At 38.8% G+C, this 17,104-nt stretch overlaps 1 protein-coding gene across 1 annotated transcript in view; it reads right to left on the bottom strand.

Moving 5' to 3' along the window:
• Positions 1 to 612: 612 nt before the first annotated feature.
• The window catches only part of Vezf1 (vascular endothelial zinc finger 1), a 21,069-nt gene continuing 4,577 nt past the window's right edge, over positions 613 to 17,104 (bottom strand). Inside the window, exons 2-7 of the mRNA XM_033763099.1 lie at positions 16,676 to 16,880; positions 11,924 to 12,618; positions 11,134 to 11,197; positions 9,872 to 10,055; positions 7,525 to 7,683; positions 613 to 3,932 (exon numbers count right to left, since the gene is read on the bottom strand). Coding sequence (XP_033618990.1) covers positions 3,505 to 3,932; positions 7,525 to 7,683; positions 9,872 to 10,055; positions 11,134 to 11,197; positions 11,924 to 12,618; positions 16,676 to 16,880 — 1,735 coding nt within the window. The 3' untranslated portion in view covers positions 613 to 3,504. The remainder of the gene's footprint in view (positions 3,933 to 7,524; positions 7,684 to 9,871; positions 10,056 to 11,133; positions 11,198 to 11,923; positions 12,619 to 16,675; positions 16,881 to 17,104) is intronic.

Below are 17,104 nucleotides of genomic sequence, written 5' to 3'. Positions count from 1 at the left end.
GGATACAAATGGGGAAGGGACCCACGTGGAAATTAGGTCAAGCAGAAATGGGGAAGCTGGGCACAGTTGTACGTCTATAATCTTAGCACTCTGGGAGACTGAGGCAGGAGACCCCCTAAGTCTGAGCCCAGGCTAAGCAACTTAGGACTTAAATCTTGTCTCAGTATCACAAAATTTTAAAAGGACTGGGGATGTAGCTCAGTATGAAGGCCCTGGGTTCAATCCCTAATACCACACCCCACAAAGAAAACAAAGGGGTGGTGGTGGTGAGGTGGGATAGAACATGAGAAAAAAGTTTAAAATCTACTGTTTTAGGTAGGTAGAACAGGGGCCTAAACCTGTGGCCACTGCTCCAAGGCTTAGCTTTCTGAGGATTACCCAGGCTGTTTGGACAGGACAGTACCCTCTTTTGCAGTATAGTCTGGTGCCTTTCCACCTGCCCTTCTCCATGGTACCAAGACACCAACCAACTGGATACAGTCCCTCCCTCCCTCTCCAGCCCAATACTGAGAAGTGTTTACCTGGAGAAACAGTGCTTTAAACATTTTTCTATCATCATAGTGAATTGATGAAACTTCTGAGGTATTAAGCAATCCATCATAGCATTTGTGACCGGTTAACTTTAATTTGTCAAAATAAATCTGCAGTATTTTGCATGTTAGTAATACAGTGCTGGTATTGACAGGTAAAATCATCTGCTTACATAGAAACCTTCATTTAGGAGCACACCTTAGGAGGGAAATGGATACACAATCAAAGACAAGTGCAGGCCAAGCAGCGAGCCCTAGAGCACAACAGGCTGGATGTCAGATTTAAGGATTATCTAATACAACTGGTTAGCTGCCAATCTGATAAAGGGGAAGCACTCAACCAGGTTACAATCAGAAGGGAAAACATACTTTGCCTTTCTGTAGAGCAGTGGCCGTCGTGCCTTCAACACCTGGTTGAATCAGTTCATCGGCATCACAACTCACTTCCAGTTCCAAGACACGGGAGAGTTTCATCATACAACCCATTCGGCCTCCTCTGCAGTGGCCCGCCCTCACCCCATCCTGCCATCAACTCTCTCCCTCCCAAAAGACACGACGTGGCTTTATTATTGCAGACAAGCTTCTTAAGTGAATAAAGAATGCATATAAAATAGCATTTTAACTGAAGTCATACAATGAAGTCTCACTCCTGTTAATTATACAATGAATTGATAAAACAATCATTTCTAGCTATAGATCTTTTTTTTAAAAAAAGAACTAATATCTTCAGGATTCTGACAACCACACTCTAGCCTGGGGGTAGGGCCCACACCTGCCCCCATTGAGGATTGCTCCTTGGACCACTGTGGAGGAAGCCTGGGCTGTCTTGAAGCATGGAGGATTGAGACTGCCAGCCTACCAGACATAACATCCTGGCAGGCAGAGCCAGAACTCAGTCCTGGGTCTGCATGCCAGGAAATGTGGGCCTCCTCCAAATGTGGTCACTGCACTCCCAATCCAGGCATCAGCAGGGCCATTCCTGGGCCTTCTCTACATAAATCCTTCCAGTAGTCCTCACATAATGCTCTACATATTAAAAACAAACCATTTTTGTACTGTGGATAATAAGAACAGCTGTAACAAAGTCATAGCTACATATTTTTCTCTACATTTTGTTTATTGAGACAAACTAATTAAAAGGCACAAACATAGGGCATGTTTACATGGACATTATAACAAACATATACATTAAAAGTGTAGGAATGTGTTGTCTTCCTGCTAAACAGAAAGTTCCTAAGCTTTTATATATACAAAAGTTGTACAATTTAATGTCCTAAAGTACAAAAGATCATTTATAAAATTATTTTACACTAGGTACTATTTATTTTTTTACTATGTAGTTCAACCCCCTAGAACTGTTTCGTATAATGACACACAGATACCTATCCCTGATGTAGGAAGTCTGCTTCAGATGTAAGGTTTTTTGATAATTGAACTGACACAGTGGGGTATAAAAGGAAGTCATTCAGTTTGACAGTCCTGCAAACATTCTGCAGGATTAACACAACTAATTTCCATTTCTTTTTACTGCAAGATTAAAATATGAAAAAACCAAAAACATATTGCAACTTAAAAAAAAAATCACAGCATCTTGGTTTTAACTTTTTTAACACAATGTTTTAGAAACATTAATGTGTGGCATGATGGTATAAAGAGTATCTGTTTCTGTAGCTTTTGGTTTCTACCTTATGTACAGAGAGAAAACATACTGCTAAGAAATAAAAAGCACATGTCTCAACGTGCACAACCATTGCTGGGTTTCTACGGAGAGTGCAGAGAGCCACCTCCCTGAAAACACCACAAAGCTGATACAAGTGTTGTCTCAAAGAAAAAAAAAAGTGATATCCATATTTACAAAGTCGAACAAATCTGCACAATACTTGATTAAACGGAAGAAGAAAAAAGAAAAAGATACACTCTGCTGGTTCTGAAGGGGCATACTACCTAGTTAGTGGTTAGAATAAAAACTGTATACAATTTAATATAAGACATAAACTCTAGTGAGCATCTAAAACATCTGTCCCTGTTGTAACATCAACAGGCTCTGATTGGGGGAGAGGGGCATTTCACATCCCAGTGCCTCCAGCGTCTTTTCAATTTAAAGCAATATATTTGAACTGTTCCAAAGTACTCCTTAGCTCCTGAACAGGAGTCCCACTGGCCTCCATTTGTTAGAAGCCTTCCTGTCCGCACACTTGACTTCTCCTCTGTCAATGGCGGCCTTTCCTTACCAAAACACAATTTGTATATTTTTTAAAAATTTTTTTAAAAAGTCAACTACAATGCTATATTCCATCAGGATTAATATGCTGAGCAATATTTACATCTCCAAATATCAGGTCACAATCCCTATTATATGTTGAAGTTAGAATGATAAATTATCATATGCTTTGCATATCAGAGCTGGTATCACCTTTCCCATAGGGAATGCTGCCTGAAATTAACATATTCCCAAAGGTAAAATGCATATTCTCTGAAATGCATTTTATTATGACAATGCATTTACTTGTAAAAACAATAAACAGATAATTCTACACTAGCTCTCAATCTGTGGATTCAGAATTTCAGGTTAAAATCAGCCATCCACCTTGCATAATGGGAACAGTCCTGCTAGTGTTTAGAATAAAATGATTTCTTGGGATTAGAAACAATAATGCTAATTTTAAATTTTTGAAATGGGTTTTGCTTTTTTATGATTGGTTTTCATTCTGGTATTTTCTCTTGTCAACTACTATCCTGTTTTAAGCAATGCTGTCAGCTAAAAGGAATTTTTGATTAAACTAAAGTGGTCCAGTGATAAGTCACATATACATCCTACTTTGAACACTCCCAGCCAAATTGGAGGAAAATGCTACTATATTCTTATTAACTAATGCAACAAAATCTTTCAATTTCATGGTTTGCTTTTTGCTTTGACTAAAATAAGTTGCTGGTAAATATTTACTTTAACCCATATTTGATATTATAATACTGTTTACCAAGGCGGTGATGTAGGCAAAGCTTGGGGCAAGAAAGGCATGCTTTCTACAGGCCTCATTGCTATATTGAGAGGGGCAGCTAATGTCATAGGAGTAGGCAGGTTCATTGGAGATGTGATTGTGACAGGGTGTGCTATATTCACTGGGGCAGTGACAGGGGTTGGGAGGTTTACTGGGGTAGTGAGTGTTAAAGGAGAGGTCATGGATAATGGACTGGTTATAGTTACAGGATGCCCTATGTTCATTGGGCTGGTTATATTAACTGCACTTGAAACATTTACTGGACTTCTCATGCTCATTGCAGCTGCCACTGTGACTGGGTTTGACATTGTCCCAGACGATACAGAGGACGTTATATTGAATGGAGTAGTGAGAGTCACAGGTGTCGTAGCAGCCGTGGAGGTTTGGCACAGGTTAGCAGCTTCTAAAATGAGAAGACAAAAGGGCCTTTAGACTCTGAAAACAGGGAACAAAATTCATAAACATTTTCTAAATCAATTTCTTTTAATTAAAAAGGACAAACATTTAATAGGTCAAACCACAATTTTCTACCAAGTGGTCAACAGGAAGAGAGGATCTTTCTGAGCACAAGCCTCGGGGCTGGGGATCCTTGTGTGAGAATCTCTTCTCTGAAGCTATACCCCTTCCAGGACTTAGGCAACTTGTTTAGCCTTGCCATTTTGGTTTCAAGCTCAGATTTACTTACCTACCTCACAGTGATTTTCGAGGGTTCAGTTAACTTCTGCAAGGCACTCTGGGGGGTGGGGGCAGAGCTACCAAGCAGAGCTAAGTGTTCTCACTACCACTTCACGCACCACTTCTGCCTTCTAAAGACTTTCCTGGGAAGAGCCAACCACCAGCAGGCCAGAAGAAAACAGGTTGTTTACACAGAGGGGGCCCATGGTTACAAAATAACAGATAATCAGAAAAATCTTCTCATAAGGCACACTGTAACTAGCAGAGAGAGTGTGTATACTCAATGATATGTTAAAGCCTCTTTAAAAGTGAAGCCATATTCTGTTAAGGTTTTAAAAATGAGTAATTAGGGAACAACAAACAAGCTACTTTAATATGTTTATTTGTATCACAGAAAAACTTATAAATTAAATATTTTACACTTGCTGATTATGTTTTTTAGTTATATTAAGAAAGAAAAAAAATACTACTTAGTAGGGTTGTGCTTTCCTGCTTAAGTCCCACTTCTACTTTTCTTTCTTACATTAATATAATCACCTTCTTTATGCTCAATATTATTTAACTGCATCTCTTATACACATTACCAAGCATATCAAGGACAACATGTAAGGTAAGAATACTCTGCAGTGATTTGGGTGACCCTAGTCTTTGTTATCCAGAAATGCCTAGGTACTGTTATTTTTCTCCCTCAGTAGTAAGGACCTCCCATACTAGGGAAGTGCTCTACCACTGAGCTGCATTCCCAGCTCCTTGGGCATTTTAAACTTCTCTGTAAAGTGATACTCCCAACCCATCTATTGACAAAACTTAGTACTACCTACTGGTATGCTATAAAATGGCAGTAAGGAGAGAGAGGTGGGCTAGTGGTGAACTGGCTGTCAAAACGAAGAAATGCATTCAACATAAAGACAGAGGTCTGCACATGGTCTAAGGGGTTCAAATTATCTCTGGTGGACCTTGAATCAATAAGCATCTCTACCTTGCAATATGACATAACTTTGGCATACTTCGTATTCCATGCTAAGAATTTCTGATCTGGGCAGATTAAAGCCATCTATTTAGGGAGCTTTTTAAAACCAAGAATTCCCGGGAAATTCAATAGTGAAAATGAGAAGAAACATGAGAAATTTGTATTTTTAAAGAGCTTTCAGCCAGGTGTGGTGGTGCATGCCTGTAATCCCAGCATTCAGGAGGCTGAGACAGGAGGATCCCTGCAAATTCGAGGCCAGCCTGGGCTACATAGTGAGTTCAAGGTCAGCCTGCACTACAAAGTAAGACCCTGTCTCCAAAAACCAAAAACCAAAAAACAAAAGGATCCCTTGATGATTCGATCATTATCTATGTTTGAAAGCTTACATTACTTTAGGTCTAATATTTAAGAGACAATTCTGATTTAAATTAATTTTCAGTTCAGAAGCCTGCTCTCCCCGCAAATGTGACATTTACTAACATGAACACAGAGGTTGCTAATATCAGTGGTCATTTCTAGAAAGATTTATGCTACAAATGGGAAGAATACAATAGCATTTTGTTTCAGGGAGGTCAGAAGATGAGCTAAACAATCAAGTCTTATTGTGAAAAAAAAAAAAAGAAATACAATACTGAACAGGAGTGTGTGGATGCATTTATGTGTGTGTGTATGAACAAGAGAGAATGAACAGAAGAGAAAGCCAATTCACTTTTCATGTGATAGTAGCACTGCTAAAGATATTCTCTGCCTGTTTTCCTCAGAAGAAGGAATTTTCATGGTGTGTTCCCTCTACCACCACCAGAGTTTTCTTTTTACTCTAACAGTTTTTTGTTTTTTTGCTATGCTGAGGATGGAACCCATGGCCTTGCCCAAGTAATGCAAGCACTATACCACTGTGTGATAATTCTAGTCCTAACACTACCCTTTTACTTTGACTTAAAACACTTTTAAACTGGGCGTGGTGGCGTATGCCTGTAATCCCAGCACTGGGGAGGCTGAGGCAGGAGGATCACTGTGAGTTTGAGACCAGCCTGGGCTACACAGTGAGTTCCAGGTCAGTCTCAACTACACAGGGAGACCCCGTCTCAAAAAAACCAAGAAGGGCAGGGTATTTGGCTCAGTGGTTCTGCTGCCTGCCTCACAAGTGCAAGGACCCGAGTTTGATCCCCGGTACCAAAAAAAAAAAAATCAAGAAAAACCCCCAAACCAAAACAAAACACTTTTATTCTTGCTTTAAATAAAACACTCTTCATGATATACTTTCAACCCACTGTATAATTATTCTAAAATTTTTTGCTACTCACTGCTTTTCTGTACCCTTTCTCCCTCCACAAGATACTTTATCAAAATAATGACAAATCTTCATTTAGAAAATGGGGAAAAGAAGCATTCTTTTCCTCTAATGCCAGCAGATGTAAAAAGGATGCTATTCTTTTTATCTTTATTTGAGTACAGGCTGTCTTAGAGGGATCTGAGGAAGGAAATAGCCACACGAAATACCTACATGAAAGTAAAAGAAACTAAACAGCAAAGGAATTGTAGAGGAGCCTATATGCAAAAGATTCCTTAGAATCTAAAAAAGCGGTAAGACACGGCAGAGGTAGAAGAGGAGAGAAGAAATTTAGGAATCTGTCCTGTGACTGACAGTATGATGACAAAATGATTTGAAATGGCTGCACAATGCTCCAGAAGTCAAAACTATAATTAGTAAATGGAAAAGTTTGTTGAAAACTGATCCTTCCAATGATTCTTTATGAATTATACACAGAGAAAAGCAAATCATTTTTAACTTGCATAACAAATACAGCAGTTTAACAAAAGTACAGACATGTTAAACTAAAGCCAGCCCCAGAGATAGACTGAAGGGGATTACAGAAAAAAAACAGGAGAAAAGACATCAGCACTACAATCTGAATTAAGTACTAAATAGCACAATGCAGAAAGAATAATAAAAAGCAGAAAATAACAGTTATAAGAAAATGAACTTATGTACATATAAGGATATTTTAGAAAGAAAAAATGAAGCTCATGATTGGAAACTGATATCATAATGAACATAAAAATAGAATTAAGAATAAGAAGGACCAAATTTGACTTCAAATTTATAACAAGTCAAAAGAAAGAATATGATATGAAGAACCGACAATTTTTATTTCCTAGTAATAAAAATTCATTTGGAACTTCTGTTGCCAACAAATAAACTTTACCAGTTACTCCCAGCATAAAATAAGTTTACATGGTTCTGTAAAGATAGGTTCCCCAAGCTGTGTCTTCTTTCCTTTGTTTAGCTGGCATACTAAATGAAAACACTTCTCAAGCCATGCCTGGAACACTGGAAACCTCATCTTACCTTTCTTCCTTGCTTTAACAGCTTCTTCCCACAGTCTCAGTGTCTCTACCTGCTTCCCTGGCCAGGTGGTCACATGTTGTTGTTGCTGCTGCTGCTGCTGTTGCTGCTGCTGCTGCTGCTGCTGCTGCTTCTGACTGCTGGTCTCTTCACTCATGCATGCTATTCCAAAAAGACAAACCAGAAACACTGTATTTACCTTAAAAAGTATGGCCATTTTTTCAAAATCCTAAACTTACTCTGACTCCACGTTCCTCTGTGATATTTATCATTTAACTAATAGCTATTACTACAGTGTATCTTTTTTGCTACTTGTGTCTATATTGATCAAGATAAATAAATTCATTAAAAAATCTAGAGAATTAGGGAAATGACTATTAAGTAGAAAAGAATTCTATCAGGTGCTGGTGCACACATGCTGCTGTATCCCTAGCTACTCAGGAGGATGAGCAGGAGCATCTTAAGGCCAGTCTGGACAATTTAGTGAGATCCTGTCTCAAAATAAAAAAATAAAAAGGGGTGGGGATGTAGTTCAGTGATAAGAGTACCCCTAGGATTGATCCCAGTAATGCAAAAACAAAAGCCCATCACCAACAAACCAACCCCCTCCCCTAAAAGAAGAAAAATGTCTTTGCTATATTTGTATTTCTTTGCCATATTTAAAAAAAAAATTTTTTTTTCCCTGTACCAGAGATTGAACTCAGACAGGGATTGCCAGGCAGGTGCAGTGCCACTGTGCTACATCCCCAGTGCCTCTTTGCTATATTAAAATGCAAGTTTTGTTTTAAAAAGTGGAAATTGTGTAATATTAGCATGGGTTCATCAACATTCATTAAAATATCTAATTTATTTGCTTCCTTATCCACAATCACCTACATTAAAAGTGAGTTTTATAAAGCTAAACTACAACATCTAGAGAATAGCAAAACTGATGAGATTAAAACCCATTCAACTTTCGTTCTTATTCACTTTGGCCACCTATTTTTTTGAAAATTTGATATTTCTGTCACATGAGGTACATAAATAATAAGATACAGAATTAGGTCAGACATGGTGATGCAACCTGTAATCCTAGCACTCTGGGAAGCTAGAGGATCCTAAGCTCAAGCTCAGCCTGGGCAACTTATGAAATTATAATAAGACCCTATCTCAAAAAAAAAAAAGACTGAGGATAGAGCTCTGTAAGAAGATTCTGGGTTCAATCCTCAGTACCAGGCAGGCAGGCAGGCAGGCAGAAAAGAAAAATAAAAGAAAAGAAAAGACAAGACACAGAATTAGGAATACTTTTTCAGTAATTAAGGCAATCTTAAAAAAGAAAAAAAAGATTGGGTAAAGGCAATTTTTTTTTTTATACTGGGGATCAAACTGCGGTCCTTGAGCTTGCGAGGCAGGTGGCAGAACCACTGAGCTACATCCCCAGCCCGGCAAATATTAAATTTTATCTGTAAGTGGGCCAAGGATGTAGCTCAGTGGTGCCATGCCCGCCTGGCATGCGCAAGGTCCTGAGTTTAATCCCCAGCACTGAAAAAAAAATTTCTATCCATAAGTCTCTGGAATATTCTATCTTCTACTCTCAAGTTAAGACAAGCAAAGCATTTACCTATTCAAATGGATATGCTATCCCATTTCTCTACAGTTTTGAGTAAAAAAACAAACTTATTAGGACTGCTTTCACTTTTAAGATTATTATTAAGGATATTTTAATTAATATAAACTGAAGTTAGGAGATTGATACTTGAGAATCTTAACCTTAAATAAAAACAAAATCACCCAGCATATGATGCAGCTTCCTAGGGCAGATTCTGCTGCCTCGATTCTTAACACATTAGACTTTTTGCTCAAACCCCATAGAAGACGACATCCTGAAAAATACTTATGGGAAAATTCTGCTCTTTCTAGTATGAGCGTTATTAACAGAAAATAATGGGATCAAAAGCAAAATCAGCCAGGCGTGGTGGCACATGCCTGTAATCCCAGTACTCGGGAGGCTGAGGCAGGAGGATCACTGTGAGTTTGAGAAGAGCCTAAACTACATAGTGAGTTCCAGGTCAATCTCAACTACACAGTGAGACCCTGTCTCAAAAAACCAAACCAAACCAAAACAAAACAAAAACAAACAAACAAAAAACAAATCAGTGGAAAGCTTATCAATATTGTTCGCACAAATGTATATAAAGCATAGTTCAGACACTAACATATTCTCTCCATTGATGAGTTTGTACATTTTAGTAACAGTAGGATGAACATTAATACAGTCCTGAGAGCACAGTGAAAACATCTTTGATGTATTTCTAGAAAATCTAGATTTCATCAATATGAAATCGAACGGACAATCTGAAGCATCACCTACTTTTGCTGATGCCTTGTTTGCATGTATTACAGTTGATACTTTGGCTTTGCCCATGTGTCTTTAAGTGGCTGGTGATGTACGCTGCACTCAGGAGCTTCCCACAGATGTTACAAGATACCTTGCCTTCGTGGCGCACCATGTGTGTCCGTAGTCTGTCTTTGGTGGCAAAGGCAGCAGTGCACGTCTGCATGAGGGAGGAAAACTTTTTTTAAATATAGACTATCCAGTTCTACTCATTTTAAAGTACGTTATATTCTGTGCATTACCCTATTCATATCAGCATGACATGAGCTAGTTAAATTTTAACTCCATGTGTTAGTTAGAATCATAATCATACTAAAACCCTTGGTGGATTTTAAGACTCATCTGGGTGAAAAATATATCAACACAGAGTAATGAAAAGATGTGAGGATTAAAGTTAGATAAGCCTGGATTTAAACTGAGTTTCACAATTCACTAAACAGTGTAATGCTGAACAAGTTAGTGCACTTATCTGAATATTTACTCATCTGTAGGATGGGAATAATAATAACTATCACAAAATTACTAGGGGATTAAGGATCTGGCACACATAGCAGTTACTCACTGAACAATACTAGCTTTCTTCCTCCAACCAAATTTTTCTTAAGAATTCAAATCATTTACTTAATCAAATGAGTCATTAACAAACCTAACTGAAAGGTATACTAAGTGACTTTCAGCAATAAACCAGGATTAGCAATGCTTATGATAATCATTTGATTTAGCAAAATTCTCAATCATTTCATTATCACAACTTATGTCAAATGAAATCATTAATCTAAGTCAAACAACTAGAGAATTATTCCAATTTGATAACAGACAAAACTCTAGTCAATGATAACTTTTGGGAGAAAAAAAATCTTATATTCTTCATGCAGCTTAAACATCCTTAACCTTAACCATCAACTCAGATATTAGTTTAAAGCCCTTTATTCTTTTATTCATTTCAAATATACAACTTTTGCAAGACTGTACTTTTTTTCCCCTCTTATACCAAAAAATTCTGTTGGCCAAAGAAAGGGAAAAATGTAGCTTACAAAACAACACACATTTTTAAATGATCATGCCCTATAGAATAAAAGCTGTCATTTATAATTTATAAAACTAGAATTAAAATTGTCCACATTTATTCAGATCAGTGATTTTAAGACTATTCAAGAACTGTGAGATTTGACTGGCTCAGATCTTCTGGATAATGTGCATTAAGTGCTACACTAAGGATAAGTCATTTTAACTCTTACTTGGCATTTGAAGGGTCTTTCTGTTGAATGGACATGTTTTACGTGACAGCTTAAGTGGTCAGGCCTGTGAAAGAGAGAGTTTCAACAGAAGATGTAATGGAACACACATAGAGAAATGCTACTTATGTGATGCTTGCATGCTTGGCAGATTAAGGTGGGGGCATTTTAAAGAAAGCTAGCAGAATTACCAACTCCACTTCCCCCCAATGCAAGCCTCCTTACCACTCTTACCATAAACTAAAGTTTCATTCCTTTACCTTTCTCCTAGTCAACAAATCATATTAGGTCTTGATTCTTTATAACTACATGACACCCAAAGTTTGATCCTAATAGGTACTACTATATTAACACTAAAAGCTTCTTAAAATGAAAATTAGCAAAATGTTAGGGCCCACAGAAAAATATTCTCCTAAAAGTTTTATTGATAGAGTATCCAAGGTCATCCCAACTTCCAGGAAATGAGTTTCTTTGATTTGCACAGTGAACATCATATCTAGTTCCTCATCTGAACTGGAAACTAGTGGTCTTCCCAAGATAAGCATCCCTGCACCAACCAATGGCCTCAGTCCACCAAGATATTTCTTAAATAACAAGATAATAATTATGTTACCACTTGTCCACCACACCAAACTGGAATTACACCAGTAGGCACATTATTTATCTATCACCAATCTCCTCTAACAACACAGACCTGCCCACATCCATTCTCACATAAACCCATTAGATCACAAAGATAAAACTTAAGTTCACTGATACTATACTGAAAAAAAAGCAAAGGAAAATGAAGTACCTTGAGAAGCCTTTCCCACAAACACTGCAAGTATAGGGTTTGGTGATGCCTCCTTCATGAGACCTCACATGATAAGTCATCCGGTCCTTCCTCTTGAAGCGCTGATTACAAATAGGACACTCGAAGGGTTTTTCATCTGAATGGGAGAGCTTGTGCCGATTGAGGTGGTACACATCTCTGAAGGCCTTCCCACACATCTCACAAGCATGATTTTTCTTAACAGGCTTACTGGGTTTCTTGACAGACTGGGTCACGGGCATAGCTGTGGTACTGGCACTGCTGCTGGGGTTGGTGCCTGAGGAGGATGTAGTGACTGTTGACAAGATGCCTGCAATGGTTGAGACCAACGAAGTTCGGCTGCTGTCCCCAGCGATGGTTGAGATAAGGGGAACCACTGTGGTGGGGGTTTTCTTTGACCGGGACACCAACTTGATCCCTGTGTGGCAGGACTCATGGCGCCTCAGGTGATAGCTGTCCCTGAAAGCTTTACTGCAGTAAGTGCACACAAATGAAGTTTTGGGTTTTTCTTTTTTAATCCCAATGGCATCCTTTAATGTTTCTGGTGCAGCCTGAGGTTTCTGAGTTATTGGTATTGGAAGCAACGGTTTTTGATCAGGGGGCTCCACAGCAGAGCTCAGGAGAGGCAGCAAGCTGTTCTGTGCTGCCTGCTGTTGGTGATGGGAGGCTTCATGGGCCTAAAACCAAACATTTACACTTGAGAAACCCAGCTTCTCACAATGACCTTCAAAATTCAACATGTTCCAGACAGTGCAGACCAGAAGAAACAGTCAAAGAGCCTGAGAGCTACTTTCTACAGCAGAGATCAAGCAATCACCTTGTTATTCCCAGAGCTCCAAATACAAAGCATTAAAAAATCACTGTGCAAACACAAAACTTTTGCAACTAAGTTGCTGACAGTGATCTTGCTTTCAAATAGCTGACTAAACTATACCCCATCCTGGTTCATAAAGGACATACCAGCTGATGAAACAAGTTTGCATTAGTCTGTCAGTCCTGTAACCAATACTTGTCAAAAAATTAAATACTTGTCAAAAAAATTACAACCCACAGGGACAAGGGGAAAAAATGAGAACCAAGACCTGTCATGTAAAGGTACAAGATCCCAATAATGAATGTAACTGTACTATATACCTAAAATGTACCACTAAACTCAATTAAAAAAATTACAACCCAGACACAAGTATTTAACAGTATCTTACTGGAGCAAAACACACTCACACAAACTCACACAATGACATAATCACCTACTTGTCTGTTACCCAGGAAAGGAAAAGAACCATGTCACTCCCTTTCCATCAGAAGAAAACTCTTAAGTGATTGAGAAAAGGGTTGTTGCTAAGTGATGAAAGCAATCTAGTTCTCTGAGTACATATGCTAGTTAAATTTATTTTTAAAATTTTCATTTTACTAAAAGATTTGGTTGAAACAAAACCTGCTATTAATCAACCTGGAAGGCGTCTGTGAAGGTAGCCCACAGCAAAACACCTGCCATTATTTCTCTGGTCATTTCATCTTCCACTAGGGTCTGCATTCTTAGCAACATTCACTGTTCAAACCCTAAACTCTCAAAAGACTAGTAACAGAAAAAACGAACTACGAACATTTAAATTCCTTTCACATCCATATTCCTTCAGCAGTTGTGGGTTTTCAGAAAACACTGGACATTTGCTATTATAATTTGGTTTTCCACACAAATACTGGGGGCTGGACCACTGTCTGGAAATTTTCTTTTGATTCACTGAAACCAAAATTTCACTGTGGATGGGGTTCTTGGTATTTATGAATAATTACTCTCTTGGTTTTGATTCTTTCAAAATTCTCCACACCTCCATACTGATATGCACTTAGAAATGATACAAAAATTCCTGAAATAGTTCTTCTTAATATGCGGTTCTACATCAACATGATTTTTTAAACTTGGCAAGCCCAAGCCCCTGTGCTTGAGTTCTGTAATCCTAGAAGAATACACGTACAAAAGAGGTAAGAGTTTTAAGTATTTTAGGCACACAATATTCTAGAAAGGGTCCATCCCATTATCTTAGACTTAGTTCTTTACCCTTCTGACTCTATTAACTAACTTGATTAAGGACACAAACACACACAAACACACACACACACACACACACACACACACACAGGCATGCACACACTTATCCACAGCTCCTCCCCGATGGATCAGAACATCTACCACATCTTGATTCATATTTACTTAATGGCAACACAAAGGCTAAGCCTGGAACTACTCTCCTCCTAAATAATTAGGAGGTATGGTATCCAGAGCTATCAATTTAAATTTAACTATTTTGATTTAGATAGCCTTTATGTCCTGGAAGCACTCTCAGAAATTGTGTAGCTAAGTTATGAGTATCTTTTTAGACTTAATACTCATAGTGAATTACAATCCACTTTTAATTTAACTTGTGGAGTGCCTATGACTGTTGGGTTCTACTTAGCCAGGTGACATCAGTAGAAAGTTTACAAAATTTATATTCTAATCTTACCCCTTTCCAACCTGGCTGTGGGATACCTAAGTTTCCATACAGTACACAGTTAATAGTGGAAGATAAATCAAGATATACAATTTCAACAGCTAACAGATCAAATAGTAGGGAATGCAAATTTTCTGGACAAAATTCAAACTTAAAATATTTTGAGGCATTTTTCAATTTTAAACAACCATAGTACAATGGAGTACTAAAAACACTTATTGCCATTTTATCAATTCAGATGTCTGTGGCAACATGAAGTACTTTCACAGCATTGCTGAAGCTCACTCTCACATGAGGGCTACACCAGGTCCCTGCTTCTTAGGTGAAAATTCTGCAGAACCACTACAGGAATCATTCTGAGGATTCCTAGGATCCCCATATTTCTACATGAAGCCTTCTAAGAGGGAGCTGAGTTTTCCCAACTTTTCACTGGGAGAGAGGCAAAGTAAAATAACAACCATGGGCTGCCTTCAGTAGAGAGATTTATTTTAAAAATATAACTTCTAGGTAGGCTTTTATTTGACTAGCATCACCAAATTGAAGCTTTAATTTTATTTCCTATTTCTTTTATGTACAAAGCTTCTTAGTCCTGCCTAGGCTTTTCTTTTTCTGGGACTGGCAAAAAACAAAACAGAAATGTTATTTCATCACCCAGGGTGGTAGGACATAGCATCATGAAATCTCCAGTGCCAGAGGGTAAAAGATTTTGCACTAAAACAAATTAGCATTGGTGAGTCACATCTTGAATGTCCTGTTAGGAGGATCATCCATCAAACATTTTAATAGCTACAGCTTTCACTTTCCATCAGGTTATCTGGATAGCAAGCAGGTACTAAAGTGTTTTAAAATATTCCACAGGATAACTTCAAAATTGTTTTAAAATCAACAGGATGCTCCAGGAAACAAACATGAGAGTTTAATTCTCTATTTCCCGAGTGAAAACAGTTAAAACCAGATCTGATTAGGTCTAGTCATACTTTTCCATAGAAAGGTCCATAATAGTCTCTACCCATTCAACTGTCCTCAACTCTAAATTACAAGTTTCCCAACAATTTTCACTGCACACATTGCCAAACCCAGGAGCAAACATTAGCTTTCACACTTTTCCATCAGGGTGAAAAAGGTTTTATTTGCTGAAAAAATTAAATATAAGATCTAATTAAAAAGTTGGTCAATAAATACTTGCATTTCCTTTATCCAGGGAAAGAATGATTCTTTAAAAAAGTATTTCAAAAGATCTTTCAACTAGCTTTCCAAAGACCAGTGAGGTTTTTTTCTTTACATAATGAACTCTGTTTTTCTTCAGTTTCCACTGTTTAATATGGCTTTAATCACATGAAAGTCATTTCTACAGGCTACCAACTATTTGAGAACTTTTTCTAGAGAAGGCATTAGCCCTACCTTTACACCAACTGGATGCCAGCTAGTTATCTATGGTTTTTTTCCAGTTCATGAGTTCCATAATTTTGAATACTTTCAGTTTTAAGAAGCCAACACCTGGAGTTAAAGGTATTTAACCCTTTAAATATTGAAAGCCAAAGTTAAAGAGGGTGCCTTTCCTCTTCCCTTTCCCCTTCTGCCTGTTTCTGCTACGGTTTCATGACCTTCAATAAATGTAACTACTTACTACTTTAAAAAAAAATCCAAATATATTTCAACAATTACTTCAAAGTTACACTGCCCACATTTGAAATACGTCTTAAAACAATAAACCAGGTCTTACACAATAAGTAATTCTGAATTCTCCAATTCCTCACACTAACTCCACTGGGATGGTACCAGAAGCTGGGGAGAAGGTTTGTAATTTTTTAAAAATCTGCATCCGTTCCTGGGTAGTTCTGAAAGATCTCAAGCACCCATGCTACGCGTTTGGGATTTCACAAAGTATTCAAAGAAGGAAAATAACTGAGAGGCGGGAAGGACGAACTTAAAAGAGATGAGCTTCCTAATCTCCCGTTCCTAAGTTTCCCTGTGAGCTCAGCGCTACTACCCTCTAAATGCTTCGTTTGCAAATAGAAACGAAGCGAGAGAGAGAGAGAGAGAGAGAGAGAGAGAGAGAGAGAGAGAGAGAGAGTGAGAGAGAGTTAGAGTACCAGCCTAGATCTTCCAAACAGGGGGTCCATCACATAAAGTGGGAAGTCAAGAGGATAGCCTACGTAGGGGTACAGACACTTTTAGTTTCTTGCAAAAGCTAAGACCAACACCACAACGAGTGACTCATCTGGGGGCTTTGTAAGCGGACTTTGCGCTCTCCACTCTGCTCTCCCCGCTTTTCTGAAGGAAACGCAGGAGCGGGCCGCGGAGGAAAGCGCTCCGGAGAAGGTCGGGCCTCCCGGAGTCCCGGCCCCGCTCCAGCCCCGCCCGACCCGGGGATTCCCCGTGCTGCACCGGACCGCGCTAAAGCTGGACAGAGGAACCGGGTGCCAGCTGCCGGGGCTCGGCCCGGGCTGGGACAAGGAAAACGGAAATCCAGTGAAAAAGTTTGGGGAAGGGAGACACCCTCACGACACCCCCCTCAACTGGGTAAACAAGAGGGGCGGCGGGAAGGGGGAGTGGCGGGGAACCCAGGGATACCCGCTATTCGCGGGATGTGGGAGGAGGGTCAGAAAGTCAACACACTAGCACACACACAAAAAGAGGAGAGGGCGGCCAGGAGAAAGGAGGCGGGCGA

Source organism: Fukomys damarensis, unplaced genomic scaffold (assembly GCF_012274545.1).
Source record: "Fukomys damarensis isolate Sample0158 unplaced genomic scaffold, DMR_v1.0_HiC HiC_scaffold_13, whole genome shotgun sequence".
NCBI classification, from domain to species: domain Eukaryota; kingdom Metazoa; phylum Chordata; class Mammalia; order Rodentia; family Bathyergidae; genus Fukomys; species Fukomys damarensis.
The sequence above is the reverse complement of the archived record's forward strand: the minus strand, read 5'-3'. Positions and strand labels throughout refer to the sequence as shown.